We start from the raw sequence: 23,498 nt of genomic DNA on the forward strand, positions 1-23,498 counted from the left end.
AGTATTCCCCACAAGTGGAATTGTTGGTTTAGAACATTATATGCATTTTAATTTATAGCGGGTACTGCCACATTGCCCTCCAAAAAGTTTCTGCTGTTGTACACGTCCACTAATGTTTGGGATTATCTGTTTCTCTGTATTAGTTATTGTCATTTTTGTAAATGTATGCCAGTATGAAGTCATTTGCATTTCCTAATTAGAAGGGCGATTGAAAATTTCTCCGTACCTTTATTGGCCATTTGCGTTCCTTCTTCTGTGAATTGTATGCTCACAGCATTTGTAATTGGGAAGCTGCTGATTAATAGGAGTTATTCATCTATTTTGGCTATTCTAGGTGTGTCTTATGTATGTAGCAGATATTTTCTCTGTCAGTCATTTTTTAATTTTAACTTCATTTATAGTGTCTACTCTTACATCAGTGGTCTGTGAAATTTGTCAGCCTTTGTATGTTCAGTTTCTTTTGGGTTTTGTAACTTGTTTTGAAACACTCTTCCTACCCAACTATTTTTAAAACAGTTTTCTACTTTTTTTTTTAATGTTTTTTGTTTTTTTGGTGTTTTATTTTGAGGACCAGCCCTGAGCCAACATCCACCACCAAGCCTCCTCTTTTTGCTAAGGAAGATTAGCCCTGAGCTAACATCTGCCACCAATCCTCCTCTTTTTGCTGAGGAAGACTGGCCCTGAGCTAATATCCGTTCCCATCTTCCTCTACTTTATATGTGGGATGCCTACCACAGCATGGCTTGACAAGTGGTGCGTAGGTCTGCACTCGGGATCTGAACCAGCAAACCCTGGGCCACCGAAGTGGAATGTGCAAACTTAACTGCTGTGCCACCGGGCCGGCTCCTATGTTTTCTTCTAATGGTTTTGTTTTTAAAATTTTTTCTTTCTCAGTTCTGATATTGTATAATTTATTGATGTATGGCCAGGTAGTATAAATTTGAAGAATTTGTTATAATAGCTTTATGTTTGAAATGCATGTCAGTTCGATGCTTATCTTGAGATATCTCCTTTTTAAGCTATCTTCCTTTCCTTGGCAGAAGGATTAAGGGTTTTTGAAAATGTGAAGAGCTTCTTTATGAAGATTATAATTTAGATATGCTAATAACTCCTTTTTTAATGTGGTTTTTAGCCATATTTGGAATACATAAACAGCAGCTGTGGATTGATTATGCTCTCTTCAAGAAAGGACTGCTACAGAAATTGATGTCAACTTTATTTAAATGCAAATCCTAACAAATAATAGTTATAAAAAAACAAAAGCTAAGAAAGTCATCAGCATTGGGAATTTAAATTGATAAAGACAGTAATAAGAAAGGGACAACCCTGAAACCTTTTCATCTGTCAATTCTTGTAGAAGAGGAAAAATTCTGTTTAACTCATGAAGAATTGAACCTTGAAAGTGAAAGAAGGGTGTAAGTCTTAACCCAAGTCTTCAGATATTTCTTTCTATCATGCAACAGCGTGAGAAACTACTGTTGCCAACAGTAATTACAGCAGGGGCAGAACAATACTCACGGAGATCAGCTAGCGGCCCGAAGTATATGGGACTTTGTAGTAGTGACTAAGTTAAGAAATTACTGGGAAATTGGTATGCTTTCACACATGGAGTCCTAATGTTTTGCAAACTTTTTTTAATGATGAATAATTTAATGACGTGACTTTGGAGGAATTTTTTAACAAAATGGGGGCGGTGGGTTGGGGGGGGTGTGGCTAAGGTTCAGAGGTGTCTCTTCCTCTAAGTCTGTAGCCCCACAGAGGCGTGTCCCAGAGATCAGGGGGGGAAAGTTGGATTAACTGGAAAATGAACATGAGTTGTGGCTCTATACTCATAGAAATAAACCATAATGATGTTTCTATGGGAATATTTGGTATGATTTTTCAACTAAAATAGGAGCAGGGACTCTCTTCCTCCTACTCATTTCACCTACAGCCTCTAGTCACAAGTGGTGGTGGCTGAGGCCACTATGGATGAGGGCAAGGCAGTTGGACGAGGGGCAGAGCCCCTGGGTGATGGCTGAGTGAGGGCTGCTAGCTCACAGGTGGCCTGAGGTGGGACTTGGCAGAGAGAGGGGTGGTGTCTCCACTCTCTCCCAGCTCCCTGGTCACCAACTATACCTTGTCCATCAGTTTCAGGAGCTGGTCTTTTCACTAATCCCAATATTTCTTCTACCCCAGTATTGCTTCTTCTATAATGACAGAAATTTCATAGCTTTTCCCTTGCTATTTTTTACTGTATTGTACTCCAGAGCCATTTCTGGGCTGTGGTGGGGAAACTGACCAGATCCTCATCTTCCCTTCCCCCCATCTTTTTCCCACACAGCTCCAACACTTTATATTTTGTTTCTTTCTTTCTCTTCTTGATAGAGCCTTTTGCAAAGTGTTTCCCAATCTTCTTTTAAAATTCACACCTGATCCTTATTAATAAACACAGACAACTCATCCTTGCCCTAAATCCTGACGTGGCCTCGTAGGAAAGCCCTGTGATTACCTCTCCTCTGCTCTTTACTGATCTGAAGAAGGTGAACTCCATGTTTTGTGTATCCCCGGCACTAAAGATTCGGCCAAGCCTCTCTTTTTACTTTTTGCTGTTTGACTTATTTTGTAAAAGTTAGCATTTTGTTTTCCAAGTATGAAATTATAATATTGAATAGGCTTTTGCAAACTACATCCTGCCCCTCCCCCTGCCCTTAGTAGCTGCGTGATCTCGGGCAAGTTGTTTAACCTCGAGGGCCTCAGTTTCTTTTTCTGTAAATGGGCATAATCTCACAGGGTTGTTGAGAGGATAACACCCAGTATATGTGTGTTCTATGTATGTGGCTGAGAATATACCTGGCACATATTACTATGTGCTCCCAAAGTGTTTGCCGTCGTCATTATAATCTTCTTTCAGTGAAATAGGTAGGCTCCGGCTCTTCCGTAGAGGAGGCAGGGACTCTAAAACAGAGACAACTGGAAGGGGAGGGAAAGGAAGCAAAGGATACTAAGCAGATACTTTAAACATCTCTGCAGAAGTTGATACTATTTTTTTTCTTTTATGGTATATTTAGAATAGAGTTAGAAATCATATATGGATGGTTCAAACCATACTGGCAGTTATTAATCCAGCAGTGTCTTTTCCCTTGGCATGATCGAATTTGCTGGTTCCCTCTTGCTGAAAATAAGTAGAGATCTTTTTTTATGTGTTATTTTGGAGTTTCTGTTTGTACAGTTTCTCTTCAGACAGCTCTATGAGTCTCTGAGGTTTCAGACAAACATGGGAGTGTTGAAGATGCCTGCTCCGTGGCTTCTTTAGAACAAGGGTTCTCATTTCTTGACTTTTTTCATTTCTTCCTGCTCAGAAGGGAAGTTCTCATATTGGAGACTCCTTGTTTTTCCTGCATCGTTAGATGAGGGATCCTATTGTTTGATAACATATAAAAGAAGTGGGTTTGGAATCAAATTTAAGATCCCATTTAGGCTGTGGAATCTTAGGCTAGTTTCTTAATCTCTTGAAACCTTGGTTTTTTCATCTTTAAAAGATGGTGATGTACCATCCAACTCAAAGAATAGTTATGAGATTCAAGTGAAAATGTATGTGAAGTGTTTATAAAGAAATACTTGATGGTGGTATTGCCCCTGAAGGATATGTGTCCAGCCTGTAAAGTTGAGCTTTCCACATCACCTTCGTAGCACGCATATCAGGGGTGAGTTAAACAAGTTAGGCTGGGTGTTGTTTTTCATTCCAAGGGAATCCTGCCTGGGGTGTTAGAGGAGAGAATGTGATGAGCTGGTTCAGCAGTGAAATCTCACATCCTATTGGCTTGCCTCATTGCAAAAAAGAGAACCAAAACTCTCTTTTTAAGGGGCTTCGTATGAACAGCTTTAAGATTAAAAGGACACATAAATGATTTAGTTTCGTTTTAATAATAGTTGTATTGTCTCCTACAAACTAGTAGAGGAGGCTGGCTTTGCTAATGTTTGTTTAAAAGGGGGAGTTGACTAGTTTTCAGCTTGGAAGTGGGAGTGTCTAGTCAGTGTTTTCCTTTCTACATGGAAAGTGAACAGGACTCTGTCACATCAGAGTTTGTACAGAAAGACTTTAGGGAACTATCGGACGGCTTTCCTGCAGAATGATGGGGCAGCTCAAGAAAAATGATCAAGACTGGAACGCAAAGCTGGTGGGGCTGATGTGCTGTATGGGTTAGTAGGATTACCCATAACGTCACTTCCATGTTTTCAGACCCGAGAAAGGAAAGGCGACTACCTGTGCCGGTTTGCAGGGCGGGAGTAGAGCAGACTGTGGGGCTCCTTTCTGAAACCTGCATAGGTTTGCACGGCAACGTCTGAGGCTCCCTGGAGGGAGCCTTCCCCCGTGGTGTTGTGCATAGGATACCTGTTGAAATGATCTCAATATTTGTTATGTGTGTGATACTAAATGGGTTTAGCTTTGACTGGATTTTATTGAAAACTAGTCATTGAAGGTTTTAATAGTCAGTGCTCTTTTGTCACACTTGTTTTTCGAAATTCTGTTATTCTTTGCATTCTGTGTCATCATGTGTTTTCAGCCATATTATACTTTATAAGGGGATCAAAAATGTCTATTTCCATTTAAAACTTACTCTATAAATGAAATAATTTTCCAACAGAGGAATGTTATAAAACTTCATTCAGAAAAATAACTGAGTAGTCTGTAAAACCAATAGAATCGGTTAAAGTCTCAGACATGATTTTCCTTTTTTGTTGTCATAGCAACATTGCCCTAAATATAAATCTAAGTGTTAGACATCCCTCACTGAAATGAAATAAAGAACCATTATGAGACTTGTAATTGGAAAATTAGATGGTGTAATCTGGAACACTCCCTTTTGAAATAACTGCCTTCTGAAATAATGTGTATGGAAAGTGGTAAATCACCGTCTCCCCAGACTGAAATTATTCCCTGATTGTGAGTTGCTTTCCTGAAGAAAGTGGAGACCCTTAAAGGCCACAGTAACTGTTTTCTCATTATCATAGCCTTGCGGGAGCCTTCGAGTGTTAAAGAACTTCCCTGGTACACCTGATGGGTCTCATCTAGCTTCATGATGCTCTAAAAGTAAAGATTCAGGTTGTTACTGTTAGAAAACAGTATCAGAATTTATGAATTATGTGTCTTATTTAGTTAGCTTTATTTTTTATACATTACTCATGTACTTTAGTTGTAGATCATAATCTCCATATATTATCTCAGTATTGCCTGCCAGATATTTAGCACCCACCTTACATTTTCAGCCCTGTTTTTGGGCATCTAGCAACAACTGCCACAACAAAACCTCAGTGATCAAAGTAACCTTTTGTAGTTGAATTATTTAAGTGAATCTATCATCTGTACTTGGAGGTCAATTATTTGCTTACATCAGCTTTCTTGATATATCGCATGGGTAAGGAATTAACCAGTAAGTGATTGGTCTTTAGAACATGTGTTCTACTTCTTTCTGTTCCTTCAACTAGGGGACTAATTGTTATTAATTTAGAAAATAATAAATAGGTTTTATTAGCCATCATGTACCAAGAAGAGAGGAGTTTATATAGCACACGTAATACATTAAATTTAATGGGACAGAATAAATTTGTTACAGTTCATATTGCTATGTGATGATTCAATAAATTAATAAAATTTTGGGGGATAGTTACAGGAATGACTTAGCTTCTATATCAAGTTACATAAAAATGAAATTATCTATTTTAGACTTATAAGGATTTTCAATTAGTAATACATTGTAATGTTTTTTCTTGGTGGTTTAACATTGGGGTCCTAGGTTATTAATTGGACGGAATAATCTGGGTATTACACAGGAAGTATTTCTTTTTCTTTCCCACTCTGTTTTCTATTTGCTGGAGGCTTAGGGAAGCCCTGCTGAAAATGTGACACGAGGACTAGACTTTGGCGCAGAGGTTCTGTTGTTTGCATTCACTGGTCCAAAGTTCACATCGCTCAGCAGGGCCAGGCTCCCCCACACCCTGTCCTGGTTGAGTGTCCAGCACTTCCATTTGAAAGGTGACAGTGTCTTGGGGTAGTGGAAGCACCTCTGGCGGGAATCACAATGCATGGGGTCTAACTATGCTCTTTCAATCTCAGGTGATTACATCAGGGGTTCTTTTCCGTGGAGAGGGCTGCACATGGCTGACCTCTCTTGCTACTCTACTTCCTGTCCTTCAAGCCCCACCTGATTGCCCTGGTCAGGGTTGGTCTTGCTCTCGTTTGTGCTTGCTTACATGCTGGGTGGCACATCCTTTGTTCAGTTGGCACACTTATCACAGTGCCTTCATGTCAGGTGCCCTCTCTAGCTGATGAGCTTTAGAGAGCAAGGCCAGCACTCTTTCTGTCCAGCCTGGTGGTCCCAGTACCACCATGGCACTGGGCTCATCAAAGCCCCTGATAGATGCTGGAGCGAATGACTGAGTATGAAGGAAGCATAGAATTTGCATTTTATCAGTAAGGAGGACTAGTAGACTGCTTCTCTTTCTTTGCTCTTGCCTTAGGTACTAATCAGTGATTTAGGTTCATTCTGAACTCTTTAGGAATAGCAAGGCTGAAAGACATTTAAGACACCGTATATTGCTTTAAGAGATATAGTGGTATATATACCACTGTATTTAAGTATATAAGTAATTAGACATTGTTATTCTGAGTTGAATTGTCCTCTTTGAAACATAATTAATTCACATCATGACATTTATTTGTTGAATACATATAGGCATTATGGCATCTTCTATGGGGCAGAGATGAGGTGAGGTGTAGATGATGCCCCAAAAGGGCCGACAGAGGACTTAATAAATATTTGGTGGATAATAATGTTGGTTAACAATTGTTTATATCATTTTTCTTGGCAAAGTAGTTGTGAGCAAAGTGCCTGGGGATTTATATTGGGAGTCAGGCAAATTTAACAATTTTAGCATAAATTCTGAGCATTTATATTCAGATTTAGCAAGCTCTGTCTTCTGGATATGCTCTCTGCAACCTCTTCTCCAATTTTTTAATACCAGTGTTAAGTCAAGAAGTAGACTAGAACTTTGGGGCACTGAAAGGAATTTGTTATGGGCAGACCAAATGGACGGCTATGTTTACATGTTTATGTAAAAAGGGAGACCTTTTTGTTTCTCCCAGACAAGGATAGCAAATGGCAAAGGTTTCAAGGAGGTATTTTGGAGAAGAAATGCTTATGAAATACAAACTAGTTACGTGGTCCCTGCCCCGTCCTTTCCTGTTGGCATTAAAGTATATGAGAGCTCCAAGTAGTATGCCATCGTTGAGTAGCTTGGCAAAGAATCGAAACAGAACAAACCCATTGGATTGCTTTACTCAAATTTATTTAACCATCTCCTTATCACTGAACATTTATGTTTTTTTCAAAACTTTTGTTTTGCTGTTGGAAACACTCTGATTTATATTCTCATAGGAACATTTTGTGCACAACCATGGTTGTAGCTTTAGAATAAATTTTAGAAGTAGACTTGCTGGGAAAGAGTGTAGTATATTTTTAAGGTGCTTGATATTTATTGGCAAATTGTTCTAGAGCAGTGCTGCCAGTAGAAATTTCTGTGATGATGAGAATGTTCCATATCTCTACTGTTCAATATGTTAGCCATTAGCATTCATTTTTTTTCAACGGATTACCTCTCTGCTTTTGCACAGTTACATATTAAGCAGCTCATCTTTTTCTTTCTTACTTCTGTTTTTTTACATTAATATTAGTAACCTTTGTCTCATAGATATTTTTCCCAGTTGACTTATTTTTATATTTAAATTATTCTAAAGGGCATAAGTACTTTTAATAAATAGGGCAAGCATTTTCAAAGAAGCTTTAGTTCCATTAAAATAGTTTAAGAGGGTTCAGGGATAAAGAATGAGGAAGAAAAGAGGTGAAGAGACTGAGACATGTCTTACCCCCGGGGAGGGGATGGAGAACATCTGAACCGTGACAGGAGAAGAAAGAAGACCGCAAATGAAAAAGAAAGAGCTCTTCCCAGATGCAGTGAGGAGGGCGGCAGGAAGCTAACGCAGGGAGTTGCCGCCCGGAAGCCTGGAGGAACAGGGTGGTGCGGCTTTGAATATTAGCTCTAGACGTTGGAAGATTATCTTTTGAAATGATGGCTTGATGAACCACAACATTCCAATACTCCTTCTCCTTAGATCATAAGGACCCATCCCTCACCCTTCTCTGCACCATGTTTGTAGTAACCAGGGCAGGATCGCTCTCCGCAGCAAGGATCTGGTTGGGGTGTTTGTTTTTTACCAGACGATTCCAAATGGGGAATCCAGGGGAGAGGCAGCGTGGTTAGTAATTAAATCAGAGTCCACTTCAAGCCAAAGGGCTTGAATGTAAGTCCTGCGTTTTATCACAACTTTAAACTATTTGCTGAATAATTGTGGGCAAGTCTTTTAACCTCTCTAAGTCTTGATTTCCTCTTCTGTAAAATGGGATGAAACCAGCTGCCCTCTCTCATTAATTGTGAAGACCAAATGAGATGCCACGTGTGGTAAAGTTCAATGCAAGGGCTCACCCAAAGCTAGTAAAGTTTAGTTTAGACAACTTGCTGGTGGTAGTAGTGGTGATAGGGGAGGTGGTACGACAGAATGCGCAGAGGGCATCTGTGTAATGGAGTAATGTTGGCAGATACAACACTGGGAAGAGACCAGTCTGACGGAGAGCTTTTTAACGCTTTCTTACAGATAGCCTAAAGTTGCCAAAATTTAATAAGAAGATTCAAATGCACCAAACAGTATCTTTTGAATACCTTATTTTTGTTTATATGTATAATCACAATTGAAGTCTCTTATTCATAGATTTTACCAACCTTATTTTATATCTTTTTTTCCCTTTCCAGATGAACGGGACAAAGTTCAAAAGAAAACGTTTACAAAATGGATAAATCAGCATCTCATGAAGGTCAGTGTATATTTCTTTCATATCTTCGAATTGTTTTGTTTAATTTATTGTGCAGTAATTGATTATATAGCCCTGAAGCACAGCTTTTCAGTATCAACTTACAAGTTTAAATTCTAGGGCATTTCACATGCGTTTTAAGCATCTGTAATTGTTTGGTGTGTGGCCTGTGGGTAATGATGGGAGTGGGAAGATAAGTACCCAGTGATTATAGTGAATTCTGTGACATTAGTAAAACCTATTATTATTGGACCCTAAAAAACCTTGGCAGTTTAAGAAATATGTAAATATTTATATGTTAGGGCATGGAAAAGCTTCACTTCTCAGTGAGATTTTTTTTTCTCTCAAGATTTCAAACCAAGTTCTGGCATCAGATTTACGTGGATGGCAGAGGATGAGAATGGATGAGAATGAGAGATGGATTGTAGAGACAGAAGTCTAGACTCGTTTTACTTCTTCTAGACAGCGTGACCCAGGGATTGGTGCTTATGTCTCCATTTCTCTGTCTATGATGCAGTTAATTAATAGTGGTGGTTCTTAAATTAATATTTATTTGTGTGCCATGGGTCACTTTGAGAATCTGACTTAAGCTCTCCAGAAAAATACACATGTATACAAAGTTTGCAAACAATTTCATGGAGTTATTGGACCCCACTGAAGCCCTTCCATAAATCTCAGTTAAAGAACCCTTAGAATTTCACAATGAGCTGTCAGTCACTTTTTACCACCTTTTATGGACAGCCCTAAAATTGGAAATAGGTGATATTTTAAGTCTGTTGTTTGAGACTTGGAAAAAGTTTTCTCATATAGAAACATTATTTTAAATGTGGTCATATTCTTAAGCTATCCTACAAGTCCTTTTGCATTGCAGTGGTAGCAATAATGTGATAGCCTTAATAACCCTCTATAAAAGGGATTCTTATTTCAGGGAGCATATCAGAATTACCCGAGAGGCGTTTCAGTCCCTCCCTCTCACTGCCCATTGACAAAATCCTATTACCATATTCTGATATGTCTTTCAGGGGCATGTCACCCAGTTCCCAATTAAAAATCACTTCTGTAGGGAGTGTCTGTTACTGTGGGGAGCTGAACCCTCTGATGTATTGGCAAGAGATAAAAGATTGAGACCCTCTGCTTTGTGATGCTCCTGTGAGGAAATGTATTATGAATTCTAATGAAGGATGCCAACCGTTCACCTACCCTCTTCCATGCTGTTGTCTCATCCTGCCCGTACCGTGTGCATAGTGTGAGCAGGGCTCTTTCCACAGACGGAGGCAGAGATGGGCTTGGATGAGGCGGGGGGAGTGGAACTTTGGAGCTGAAGACTCTGGCAAGATTTTCCCATTTCTGAGTTGAATCCAAGGGAAACAAGAGTTCTGATGAAGAAGTGCCCCTTTGGTGGCTGCTGGCCTAGCAGTCTTTGTAGCTGTCACTGTCGGGGGGTGGGTGTGGGGCGGGGCACAAAGGGTTGCCTCCTGTCTTCTGGACTGCAGCTGCTCTGGTTCTAGGTTGGTAATCAAGTCACAGCTGCTGGGGGGGGGGCACCGGAGACAAGTAGAAGCATAAATGAGGATGGACCCCATGGGCACTGTAGCACTGGCATTAGACAGATACTTTTGGGGGGCCTACTATGTGCCAGGCATGTTGGACTGGGCCATTCATCTTATGAGTGGTTCATAAATTGGATGATTGAGTATAAGGAGGCTGCCTTTGTTAAAGATGTCAGAACACTAGTTGAGCTGTTTGAGGACAAAGGCTGTATTATTTACTCCTAAGACCCATCATAGTGCCTGGCAAAAGTATTCTCATTGTATGTAGTATGCATAGCATACAATAAATCGTTTAATCCTTCCAACAGTCCTCCAGGGTGGTTTAATTTAATGGTTACACACACATAGCCTCCTAGCCCGACAGCAAGGGTTCAGATTCTGATTTTCCTGGGATAGGTGACCTCTTTTTTGGTAAAATGGCAAATCTCAAAGATTTAAGGCTTAATTCTGCTGTACCACAGTAAGAATTGGGAAAATAAGCATTTTATAGATAGGTGGCAGTCCAACTGATTAGGGTTATAATTAAATTAGCTTTTTTTCCCCTCGAAATCTGTTGCAGGTCAGAGTTTAAAATTAGCTCTTCCTAAATGAGGAGCCATGTTAGAGAGGGGAAGCTAGGCAGTAGAGTCTTGGCCACCTCCCGCTGTCAGTTGCTTGCATTCTTCTTCTGTTTTGTTCTAGTGTCAGTTCAAAGTAGCCTTTCCTTATAATCCTGACAATTGTGCCCTGACATTTCTGGCACAAAACTCAAATATGTGAGAACATAGTTTTTTTTAATCTTTCATTCCTTTATGTGTAGAAGTTATAGCATTAACTTCATGTGGAGAAACATAATTAAATATCTTAAAACATTTTGGGGCACCAGACTGTTAAGGTTTCTGTTGTTACTAGTTAACTAGAGAAAATTCAGCCGTCATGTAGTGTTTTCCATATTTGATCCAAGTGATGATAAAAGGAATGTTGCATGTGTAGTCAACTTCATTTTGTCTCTAAAAGGAATGTTGGACACTGTTATTGTAGGTGGTCATTTGGTCATAATCCAATTAGTGGGAAATATAAAATAAGTACATGAATTTTGGATAAAAAATCGTAATATTAGAAAGAAATATTTTTTCTATATTGATTTTCTTATATTCTTCAGCTGAAATACTATATTCAGGGAGAAACAGGGAAAGGTGAGAAGCAGGTCCATATCTTTCTTGCCTTACCATATTCCTCTTCAATTAATGAAAAGTATATTATATGAAGAGTTTTTAATAAAATGGGATCATGTTATATAAATGTTAAGGGAAAGGATGACTATGAGAAATGAATCAATGAAATGAAAGAGTGGGGCCAGCCCTGCAGTCTAGTGGTTAAGTTCAGCATGCTCTGCTTCAGTGGCCAGGGTTCAGTTTCCAGGCATGGACCTACACCACTCATCAGCCATGCGGTGTCCCACATGCGAAATAGAGGAAGATTGGCACAGATGTTAGCTCAGGGAGAATCTTCCTCAAGCAGAAAAAGAGGAAGATTGGCAACAGATGTTAGCTCAGGGCCAATCTTCCTCACCAAAAAAAAAAAAAAAAGGAAGCGTAATTGATGGGGGAGGAGAGAAAAACAGTGACAATGAAATCATTTAGATAAAATTTGAATAATTCTATGTGTATTCTCTGTATTATCAGTTTTAACTGTAGTCATAAATAGCTCTTAAGCCATGGGTGGGGGGAAGGAGGGTCAATGGAGAAAAGAGAGAAGGTGCGAGGCAGGAGGTTAAAGCAGGGAGAAGAGGGGAGGAATGCTGCCTGTGCACTAAGGGTGCCCATCACAGCCCCAGGGGTGTGCACTGGGATGGCCCTAAGGGGCCCAGGCTCTGAAGACTGCCCTTGCCCTCAGCGTGCCTTCTGAGCAGTGTTGACTGAGGCTAGGGATGTGTTCCCCATCTTTTGAAATAATTCTTTAAAATTTTGCCCTTTCTAAATTATTGTTTTATTTGTTTATTTTAGTTTAATATTATGTAATTATGTTATCTTGTTCTCTTCCCCTCAGTTGTGGCTCCAAGGAGAACCATTCTTGGTAGTTCTGCTCCTTGGGGCCGTGAGGTGATTGAGAGGTTAGTCCCAGAACAGACTTTTCCTCACTGGATTTTTCATTTTATAAATAGTATATTCTGCTAACTTGGAAAAAAATTGTCTTTGAAAGAAGAATGTCTCCTCAAGGTTGTCAGTCTGGGACATGTAAGTCAAAGATGGGAGGTGGTAAGAGGTCAGGCACACAGGGTTGTGTCTGGGCTTTGCAATTTATTACTTGTTTGACCGTAACCTACTCAGGCCCTCATCTGTAAAATGGTGGCAATGATCAATTCGTGTGAAGACCTAAATGAGATAGTCCATCTAAGCATAAAGCTTGATACTTGGCATGTTGTGTAAATTGCCTCTGGAGCCCTTCTATATCCCTTATTCAAATCCATTTTTTTAACCTCAAGTACTTTCCTTTTAGTTATTCATTTTAGAGAAGGCTGGGGTTTCAGATTCAGGGTATATTGAGGAGATAGATTGGCCAGTTGCCTCCTTGCCTTAGCATCCTGCTGGCACACTGAAGAATTACTAACTTCTAACTTGAGATAGTTAGCAGGTAATCCTGTTAGCTGTATCCTCCTCCCTACACACCATTCCTCACTTGTTTATGGGTTGACTTTGGGGCCCAAAGGCCTTTTCTACTCCTCTTTTCCTCTTTTTGCACACACTCTCTTCACAGAAAGGGAGTCAATGAAGACTTATCATACTTCTGAAAGGTTGGCAATTTTTGGTCCTCAGCCATAATTTCACTTAGGTTCACACTTGAAGGGCGTCTTCCAAATCCTCTGGTTCGCTTCCCTCATTTAACAGAAGAGGAAGCTTACCACAGCTGCTTACTGGTGGAGCTGCACTGGAAGTCATGAAATGAGAATGTGAATTAGAAGGAGAGGCTGTGTCCCAGGGTTGATTTCTTTCTGCACTGTGATATATTGCAGGTCTGCCAGCAGGTCCCCTTGGCTATGAGGTTGTGTTTACTTTCCTCTACCTTATAATTCCAACTATTCACTAATTATTCACTGTGATTTAGGAAGTTATGATGTATGCACCTGTAAAATAGCATATACCCAGTGCCTAGGGGATGACTCTGGCATAGTCGATTTTTAAAAGTGTATGTGATTGAGGAAAGTAAACATTGTGGAACTTTTAAATGATTGCTTAAATTACTATTACATCCATATGTATAAACATTTTTTCCGTAAAATATTTGGTTTTTCTCCAGAAAAAATTAATATAGCCTTATTTTATATTCCTCCGAGTCAAAATTATATTTGTTTAAAGTAAACAGATTGCTTAATTAAAACTTATATTTGTTGGCGCACAGGCGTCTCTGGCTTTCTTCCAAATGTATTTAAATTTTAGAATTCTGATATTTAAGGACTAGGCCTGTCCTTAAACTGATTGTTCTGGCAAGAGTATTTTCCTTTTGATTTCATCATTCTTCAGAGTACTTTTAAGAATAAAGTCCAGTTAACATCTTCAACCTGCTACCTCTACAAGTCTCCTTGCACACTGAGCTGACTGGATTGCCGACCTTGCAAATTATCGTTTGTAGGTAAACGATTGGTGTCAGTAACATTTGTGCATTATTCTTTAGCATCCTTTTAATTATAGTACTAAAACATGAGTTGGTTGTTATTGAAAATACCTGTGACTGGTTAGCTAAATTTTACCTGGAGAGCAGTTCTAAAATATAAAATTGGTGACATTCTTTTATTATTTACAGTGTTTACTTATGTCCATATGGCACTTTACTAGAGGGTCTCATATTAGTCTGTGTTGTTACTGGTCACATGCAGTTCTGTCTTGCTGTCTAGAAATTTATGACAGTAGTATAAGAAATGGCAACTAAGATTTAAATGCCTATGATTTAGCTTTTGCCTTGCTTTTCAGGGGAACAAAAAAGGAAGCCCTTTATTTTCAGAAGGACTTTAACAGCTATCAAAGATTAGAAAATTCCTTTTAAATTGTTTACTTGGACCAAGAATTAGAACTTGAGCCATGATTGAGAGACTGTGTTCAAGAGGAATAATTTAAGGGGATGAGTGATTTTTAGGAGATGATTGAAGCCTGAAGAAGTCCATATAACCTTGCATCCGTCTGCTGGCAATTTGTAGTGGAGGTGTGTTCTTCAGCACTGGTTAGCTATACAATCAACTTATTCCTTAACTTTGTGTAATAAGATGTTTGGTCTAAATTTTAATTTATTGTTACATAAATGCATTTGAAGGCAAAGAGGCCCTGGATGCCAATGTTGAGCCACACCCTGTCTGTTAGTAACCTACTTAGTTAGCATGTGGGAGACACCCAATTGACTATCAGATTTTTATCTCTGCTCCATCATGTCTTTGGAAAGCTTAATTTACTCAGGGCATAGATATCCTTTGCCCACATTGTAAAGTCAACAGCTTCATGGCTTCATTGAATCAGTCCCACTATTCTTTATTTTCTGATTTGGTGGCTGGAAGGAAATGTAAATCCCCAAGTTGAGAACACAGTGATAACTTAAAGGGAATAGGAAAAAAAGCTCTATTTGCTCTGTGTTCTTGACTGTTGCATACTCATTGAGTAATTTTACATCTACAGGCACAGATGAAATGGAAGTTTTGAAGCATTGACTTTATAAAGGGCTAATGAAAAATATCTCTTCTGAAAGTATAATGAAGTATTTTGGTTCTCAAAATCTGCAAATAAGATTTTTTCCCCAAGACTTTAGGCTTATATGAGTGGTTCTTAAACCTTAGCCGCATCAGACTCACTTGGAGGGCTTGTCAAAATAGATTGCTGGGCCCCAGCCCAAGAGCTTCTGATTCACTAGATCTGGGGTGGGGCCTGAAAATTTCCATGTCTAAGAAATTCCAGGAATTTGTGTTTCTAACAAAGTGCTGATGCTGTGGAACTGGGGCTACTCTTTGAGAAACCATGTCATAGATAAATGAATAAATATTATAATTAACCATCAGTTCCGTTTTATATAACCTATGATATTCTAATATGGTTTAAAACATAATAGTAGCTATCTTTTATTGAACCCCTACTTTACAATATTAATACCAGTATTAATAATAATAGCTTCTAATATTATTTGAAAGGTAGCCACGTGCCAAGTTCTGTCACTTTCACGTCTTAATGTATTTAATTCTCATAACAGTCCCTATGGACAGGTCCTGACTATTATTATCCCTGTTACAGATGATGAAACTCATGCACAGAGAAGTTTCATAATTTCCCAAGGTCATACAGCTAGTCATTCTCAGGACTTGTGTGGAAAATAAGGCTGAGAGATTATGTAATCTTCCATTGGTTGGAGAACAGTCTAAGGAGGAAGTGAAAATTACACCCCAGTCTGCCTGACTCCAGATCCTTTGTGCTCTCTACTACACTGAATTCTTAAGGGTGAATCTAGAGTTGAGTGATTAGAGTAGAGGGGGAAGCTGAGCTTGGACATTTGGGCATTGGTCTGATATCTTTACAAATAACGACTTGACATTTAAGTTATTTCTGTTGTGTTATAAGAGAAAACAGTGTATATAGTAGAGAAGGGATTAAAAACTTTTTGAGGAAATGTCTGGTTAAAGGCCCGAAATGTAGAATTTGGAAGCAAATTAGGCTTTTATAAGCGTGAAAACAATAGTTGATTTGGGGGTCTGGCCCCGTGGCCGAGTGGTTAAGTTCACGTGCTCTGCTTCAGCAGCCCAGGATTTCGCTGGTTCGGATCCTGGGCGTGGACATGGCACCGCTCATCAGGTCATGTTGAGGCGGCGTGCCACATGCCACAACTAGAAGGTCCCACAACTAAAATATACAACTATGTATTGGGGGGGGGATTGGGGAGAAAAAGCAGAAAAAAAGTTGGCAATACTTGTTAGCTCAAGTGCCAATCTTTAAAAAATAAAATAGTTGATTTGGTAATCTTGACAATTTCAAGATAGTAAGAGGTACATGGAAGAGTATGAAATGGTCCCATGTAAATGAATGATAGTTTGGGATTGAGAAATTCTGAATGTCTTCTCAGCATGAAGAATAATGATTTCTTGGTGGTAAATTCCTCATCAATAGAAAAAGTCCAGAATTGCACTATGTTTACTTTCAATGCGCTGTTTTGAACTTCAGTATAATCAGGGCTGTATTTGAAATAATAGTTTAGGAAGTCCTCTGTTTTCATGCAGCTTGCTATTTTGTTGGAGGTATTAAATACATGTGTCTAAAACTATTAAACAGTTACGCAGAGCAGCAGAGAATAAAGTGTCAGAAGGAGTGGCAAACAATGAGGGTCTTAAGAGATCAGATCCAGGAGGCTTTGGGTGGCTCTCAGTGGTCAGGGCCTGTGCCAGGGCAGGGAATTGACTTAAGCTGGGTGCAGAGGAGAGATGGGGTCGAGTGGAACACAGTCAGCCTGACGTGCTGGACGGCAAGGGTTTGCTGGAAGGAGATCAGGTTGGACAGAAAATGGTGAAGCCAGGTAAGAAGCAGATGTGATTGGTTAGCCAAGGATGTTGTTGGAAGTTTTTGGGAACAAGAGCAACATGATATAACTGGCATTTTAGGAAGAACCTTTCATTTTATACACAGGCGTTAAGGAACTAAATGTCGCTATGTTGTGAATTCCATGACACAGTTGACTTTGTCTTCCCATAATGGCTTCCTGTCTGCTGAATGAGAGAACCTCCGGAGAGGTGACTACTGGCTTACCCTAAGGGACTCTCTTGATTTTCCCCTTTTCTTTGTATCGGGTACTTGGATGAAGTCAGAGAAGGTCTGCTGATCAGATCTATAGAGGGGAAGAATACTCAGTGTAATAGATCAAGAAAGCTGGACCTCTAGTCTCATCAAAAAGACAAAATTTAACAGTGAAAAATATAAAGTTCTGCTCAAAGATTGAACTATCCACCTGTGGGCTATGGAAGGTCTGGTTTAGCTGTAATTCGTGTGGTAAGACCTGGGGATTTGTTGATCTCAGATTTACAGCTGATGCCCCTGGCTGCCGTCTCAGGCCGTCTTCACAGAGCTGAGCCTGCAAAGCTCTTTTGGACTGTTCACTGGTTGGGCCACAAGCGTGTTTTTTGATCTAAGGGTATGTTATTAGTTTTCTCTGGCTGTTGTAATAAATTATACAGTCTTATGTCTTAGTGCAATGACATCTATTCTCTCACAGTTCTGGAGGTTAGAAGACTGAAATCAGTTTTTCTGGGCTGAAATCAAGGTATTAACAAAGCCATGCTCCCTCCAGGGGCCCTAAAGGCGAATCTGTTCCTTACTTTCTTCAGCTTCCAGTGGCTGCCGGCATTCCCTGACTTGTGGCCACACCATTCTAGTCTGCCTCTGTGGTCACGTTGTCTCCTCCTGTCCTGTGTGTCAAGTTTCCCTCTGCCTCTCTTTTATAAGGACACTCGTGCTGAATTTAGGGCCTACTGGGATAATCCAGGATAATCTCCCCATCGCAAAGTTGTTAACACATCTGCAAAGACTCTTTTCCAAATAAAACAACATTCACAGTTTCCAGGGAGTAGGATTATTCTCTGTGGGGCCACCATTTAGCCTACTACATGTGTGAACAATCAAAACGGCCTGAGATGAAGTCACCTGTGCTTCACGGGCCAGGCACTCCCCAGGCATTACCAAATTTCCACCAAAATCTTGTGGAGATTTAGCTAGTCTATCAGAGATGGGATAGAAATGACTGGTGTTCTGGTAGGAGGGTGAACTAGGCGATATCTAAGATACTTTCCATGACCAAGATTATATAATCAGGTGACTCTTTTAGACGACAAATTGTGTGGAATACTTATTAATAGGGGTAAACCAGAGATTTGTTTTTATATTTTTAAATTATTTGTTTGGAAATAATTTTAAACTTTAAAAAGTTGGAAAAATAAAAATAGTTCAAGGAACACTCGAATACGCTTTACCCAGATTGACCTCTTGTAGACATTTAGCCTGTTTGCTCTGTCATCCCCCCACACGTGTGTGTGCGCGCATCTATACTTTTTTAATCTGGACCATTCGAGGGTGAGCTATATGCACCATGGCCCTCACTCCTAAGTACTTCAGTATGTGTTTCCCAAGAATGGGGATATTCTCTTTCATGAGCACACGGTTATCAACTTCATACATTTACATTGCTCTAACACTGTAATCTCTGGTCTATATTCCAGTTTTGTTGGTTGATGTTTTATTTTTTCCCTCGGGGCAGGATCCAGTTCCTGGTGAAGTATTGCGTTTAGTTTCATGTCTCCTGTTTGCTTTAACTGGGAACAGTTTTCCAGCCTGTTTACAGACTTTTGTGGCATTCACGTTTCTGAAGAGTCCAGAACAGAAGTTTGTTCATATAGAATGAAAGATGAATTCAGAGCAAAATAGATTTTGAGCTGAGTTATTTTGTGACCAGAAGACAGACTTTTCCTTTTTCCCTATGAGAATCATTTAAACAATTACAATTGATTTTACTGTTTGTTGATGAAATAGTGAACTTCCCTTTCAAATTAAGAACACCAAAATTTTACTAATTTCATCAAATAACGTTAGTTCCATGTAGTACTCAATTATAATTTTTCTTATTCTTGATTTTTGTATTCATTATTACTTCTACCACCATCACTACCATTTATTGAATGCTTACTATGGGCCAGGTCCTGGATTAGCTACGTAACATGTGGTCTGATTTAATCATTGTTTTATCAGTCCGGGAGGATAAGTCATCTGCCCAGCATGAAGTAGCTAGAATGTGTCAGAGCTGAGATTTAGTCCTTGGTCCTTCTGACTCGATAGGCAAAACTACGTCGTACCACTGCATCATGCCACAATAGAAAGACACAGAGTTAAGGAAGGATCCAGAAGAAATGAAGATGGAGAAGGAGGGGGGAATAAAGGCTGTGTGCCTGGATGCATGGCTGCTTCTCTCAGCCGTAATTTCTCTCAACATTTCCCTGCATACTTTGAGTCTTTGCTGTTATGGCTTGGCCTCTTTATATGGTCATAAATTTTTATTTGCATTCTTCTCTAATCAATATGCTTTACAAGAATTTAGAGATATAGATAAAAGTATACACGGAGCTGAACAGCATTCCTGAAGGAATTTTATTTTAGCCAGAGAAGGGTACTGACTAAGGCGTTTTTGAAGAAGAAAGTACACTTGGATCAGTGGTGCTGACATTCTAAATCGTGTCGTAGAGGCCTGTGTGTCAGAGGAAGTGTGGACATTCTGTACAAGGCAGATTAAAGCAGAGCACAGTTTGTTATTTAATCCTAGACTCTAGGCTGCATGAGGACAGGGCTGTTCTGTTGTATTGAGCAGTGTATCCCAGAACCTAGCATGGTGTCTGACACACTCCTGTTTTCCTCAGACCATACTGAGGAATTTGTTGCTTAATGAATGAATGTAAAACCATATGAAGCTTTTCCCCGCTTGTTCATAATATAGAACTATAACTACTATGATGGGGAAGTGAAAGGGTTGCTTTGGGAATGAGACAAAAGTTAGTCTGGAGGAAAAATAAATTTATGATGAATTCCTTCTTTTAAAGCTGAAAAGACATTTCATTATAGTTATAGAAACTGATGCCTGAAACAGGTCGTGCTCAGCAGGGCAGACTTAGGAATCATTCTTCTGACCCCTTTCCATGTTCTTTCCACTGTGTAATTCAGTTGTTCCATTGGTGGCTAGGTAGTAGGAAATCTACTCATGTTTGTAGATGAGATTAATTCATTTGTCTAAGGTTACTAATTAGCTTTGCTGTACTTATCCACTGTTATTTTCATCAGTTCAGAATTCAGAAGAATATTGGCTAGAGCTAGATTCCTTGGAAATTCTCTAGTAATATATTGATAAAATTAGTATATTCTCTGCAGTCTTATTGTATGTAGGAAAAGATTTTTTTTCCTCCTACCCTTCTGTGTTCTTGACTGGGCTCTCTAACAAAAAACAGATTAATGAAATAAAAAACATACAATGTATTTAATAAAAGTTTTACGTATTGGAGGCTGGCCTGATGGTGTAGTGGTTGGGTTTGCATGCTCTACTTCAGTAGCCCTGGGTTCGCGGGGTCAGATCCTGGGCATGGACCTAGCACTACTTGTGAAGCCATGCTGAGGTGGGTCCCACATAGATGAACTAAAAGGATGTACAACTAGGATATACAACTAGGTACTGGGGCTTTGAGGAAAGAAAAAAAAAGAAGAAGATTGGTAAAAGAAGTTAGCTCAGGGCCAATCTTCCTCACCAAAAAAAAAAGAAAGTTTTATGTGATATGGGAGCCTTCATAAGGAAATGAAGACTGGGATAAATGGTTGAACCTGAGTGTTTTTATACTAGATTTGATGAAGAGTGGAAAGTCATGGAAAAAAGTGATAGGATAAAAGAGTAGAGCAAGGGTAATAACCTGGGGGAACTTAGCAAGGGCTGTGTTCAGATTCTTCTCCGTGTCCCTCTGTCTTTGGGGATAAGGATGCTCCTTTCCTCTGGGTGCAGGGAGCAGGGAGGGCACCTCTCACATGAAGGCTTTATGACCTGCTTCAGGGGAGAAGGAGGTGGGGAGGGAGTCAGAGAGTCCTTCCAGCACCTGCTCTTTCCCAAATTCCTTCAGCTGAAAATATTCCACATGCCAAGGTGCCGTATTTCGGGGTTGCTTGTCCTGAACCCCGTCATGTGGATGTAGTTGGGTTTCTTTGAAGGTCTAAGATATTCCTTTCCAGAGAATCAAGTGGAAAACCCTTTCTCCAGGCCCTAGTCAGGGTTTGCTGTGCTGCAAATCTGAGGGAGAATTCAGGAAGTAGTTTTAAAGGGGCTGACAGAGGAAGACAAGTAGCAAAGGAGGGGGAAGGCAGTGATCAGAGCAGGATGAGAGGGCGCTCTGCAGGGAGAGAATTTGATAATGAATGTGGTCAGGGTGTCAGCAGTTGCTCAAAGTGGACTTGCCTAGGAGTTTGGAAATTTTGTTCATATAATAGAGTTCTTTGATCGTACTATAACAGAGAAGAAATTTCTGTGTTGTGAAAAATGGAAAGTGGGATGACTTCAAAGGGAAGCTGTTGAAGCTGGGAAGACGATTGCATATTTCTAAAAATGCTGAAATGAATGCCTGATGGCACTGAACTGTGGATTTACAGTGTGCTAACGTATTCTGACACTGCCGTTTGCGTCAAGATTTCTTATAAAAATTGTTCAAATACTCTTGTTTGTGATTAAAAAAAAGACTCTCATGGAAATATGTTAATAGTTTTCAAATAAAATTTGAGACCATGGCATTCATTATAAGATCAGTTTTTGATACTTCATATGTACAGAATCCTTAACGTATGAATGGGGACTTGTATAAGTCAGTTTTAGAGGCCTGTGTTTCCCTGTAGGATTGAAATATGTGGTAATGCTGGTCTTGCTCTCAGGCCAGCCAACTAGATCTTAGCTAATGCGTATCTTATTGTACAGATGTTAACACCTTGAGTCCTGAGATCAAGGAGCCATAATATACCAGAGGAGAAAGAGTGCTCCCCTTTCCCCATTCCCAAATAGATTTAAATTTCAAACCTTATTCTATTTCTCTGTCCATCCCTTAAATCACCCTCTTTTTTCCCCAGTTCCCAGTACTTGTATGTATCCTCCTAAGGTGCTCTCTTTTCCAGAGTGTTCATGTTCCATCCTGGACTCTCAGGACAGCTGGTCTCAAGCTAAGGTCAGGAGGAAAGCCTGATGGGCCAGACTGATGGGCACCTAGTTTCCCAGTGTCCATACCTCATAGAGCACTCTAGCCATCCTGCAGGGAAATAAATCTCTGGTGGAATTTCAGACAGGTTGAAGAAAGAGAAGTAATCATGAGTAGAAGGCCAGTGTGGAAGTAAGCTAGTCAGGCCTCGAGTCTGCCCGTGGGAGCTTTTTCTAAGCTGTTCCTCCTTGTTGCAGCATCTTCCCCCACTGACTTTGGAACTCAAGGAAGGTGGTGGAGTGGGGTGGTTGAGAACACAGGCTCTGGACCAAGCTGTCTGGACTCACATCTCCCCTTGACTATTTACTAGACATGTGACCTTGAGCCTTTCTAAGCCTTTGTTTTCTCATCTGTAAAACAGAGAGAAGAGTGTCCCCTTTATATCTATAGATCCTTAAGATCATTAACAAGCTTCAGGTTTTTCCTCCTGCCTTCCATACCAGTGGCAGTTGTGGTCTTGATGTTTGCATTTGTATGGGTTTGACTCATAATATTGCCTATATGTTGAAAAGAAGAGGCTGCCCATAATGTGCAGCTTTAGTGGCTTTATAATAATATTATAGTAATGGATGCCAGTTAAATGGTGAACTCTAAACAAAGGAACGTGTTTTTCGTGGTCTCGCCAAGGCTCGAACTAACACCTTTTTTCCCCTCCCATGGGTCTGACAGTTTGAGGTGAGATGCTCTGAGTGTTCGGCAGCTAGCTGGGTTGTTTGTGAGCCATCCCATCACTGGTTGATTTTAGCCTAGGTAAAGTAATTCACAGAGCCACAGCCCAGTAGAGCCACAAACACAACATAGCATTTCAGCCTTCTGCCTGAGGAGACAACTGGCACTTATGTTTTCTATAAGAACAGTATTTTTTAAATAAATGAAAAACCCTGATACTTTAAAATCTCCAAAAAAACAGTACAGCTTGCAGAATTCTTGAAGAATAGTGTAAAAATCTTGTTTCTTAAGTTTTAGGAAAGATATAACATAAGTTCCCTGACAAGTTCTGAAAGTAGACATGTTTCCTATAGGTCTGTTGTCTGAGTTAATGAATTTTAACGTTATCCTTCCTTCTTGGGGTTTTTTTTTTCTTTTTTTTGGTGAGGAAGATTGGCCCCGAGCTAACATCTGTTGCCAATTTTCCTCTTTTTACTTGAGGAAAATTGTTCCTGAGCTAACATCTGTGCCCATCTTCCTCTATTTTTTGTATGTAGGATGCTGCCGCAGCATGCCTTGACAAACTGTGTGTAGGTCTGCACCCAGGGTCTGAACCTGCACACCCTGGGCCGCTGAAGCAGA

General features: G+C 39.9%; 1 protein-coding gene across 46 annotated transcripts in view; it reads left to right on the plus strand.

Moving 5' to 3' along the window:
• DST (dystonin) overlaps window positions 1–23,498 on the plus strand; it is a 438,190-nt gene that overhangs the window by 179,589 nt on the left and 235,103 nt on the right. For 43 of the 46 annotated variants that reach the window (XM_070514637.1, XM_070514639.1, XM_070514651.1 and 40 more), the window contains one exon: window positions 8,848–8,909. In XM_070514637.1, the coding sequence (XP_070370738.1) occupies window positions 8,848–8,909 (62 nt within the window). Of the gene's footprint in view, window positions 1–4,018; window positions 4,183–8,847; window positions 8,910–23,498 lie in introns of those variants that run through there. The other 3 variants (XM_070514673.1, XM_070514668.1, XM_070514666.1) reach the window with 3 other exon arrangements.

The sequence above is a fragment of the Equus asinus genome, chromosome 8 (genome assembly GCF_041296235.1).
Source record: "Equus asinus isolate D_3611 breed Donkey chromosome 8, EquAss-T2T_v2, whole genome shotgun sequence".
NCBI classification, from domain to species: Eukaryota; Metazoa; Chordata; class Mammalia; order Perissodactyla; family Equidae; genus Equus; species Equus asinus.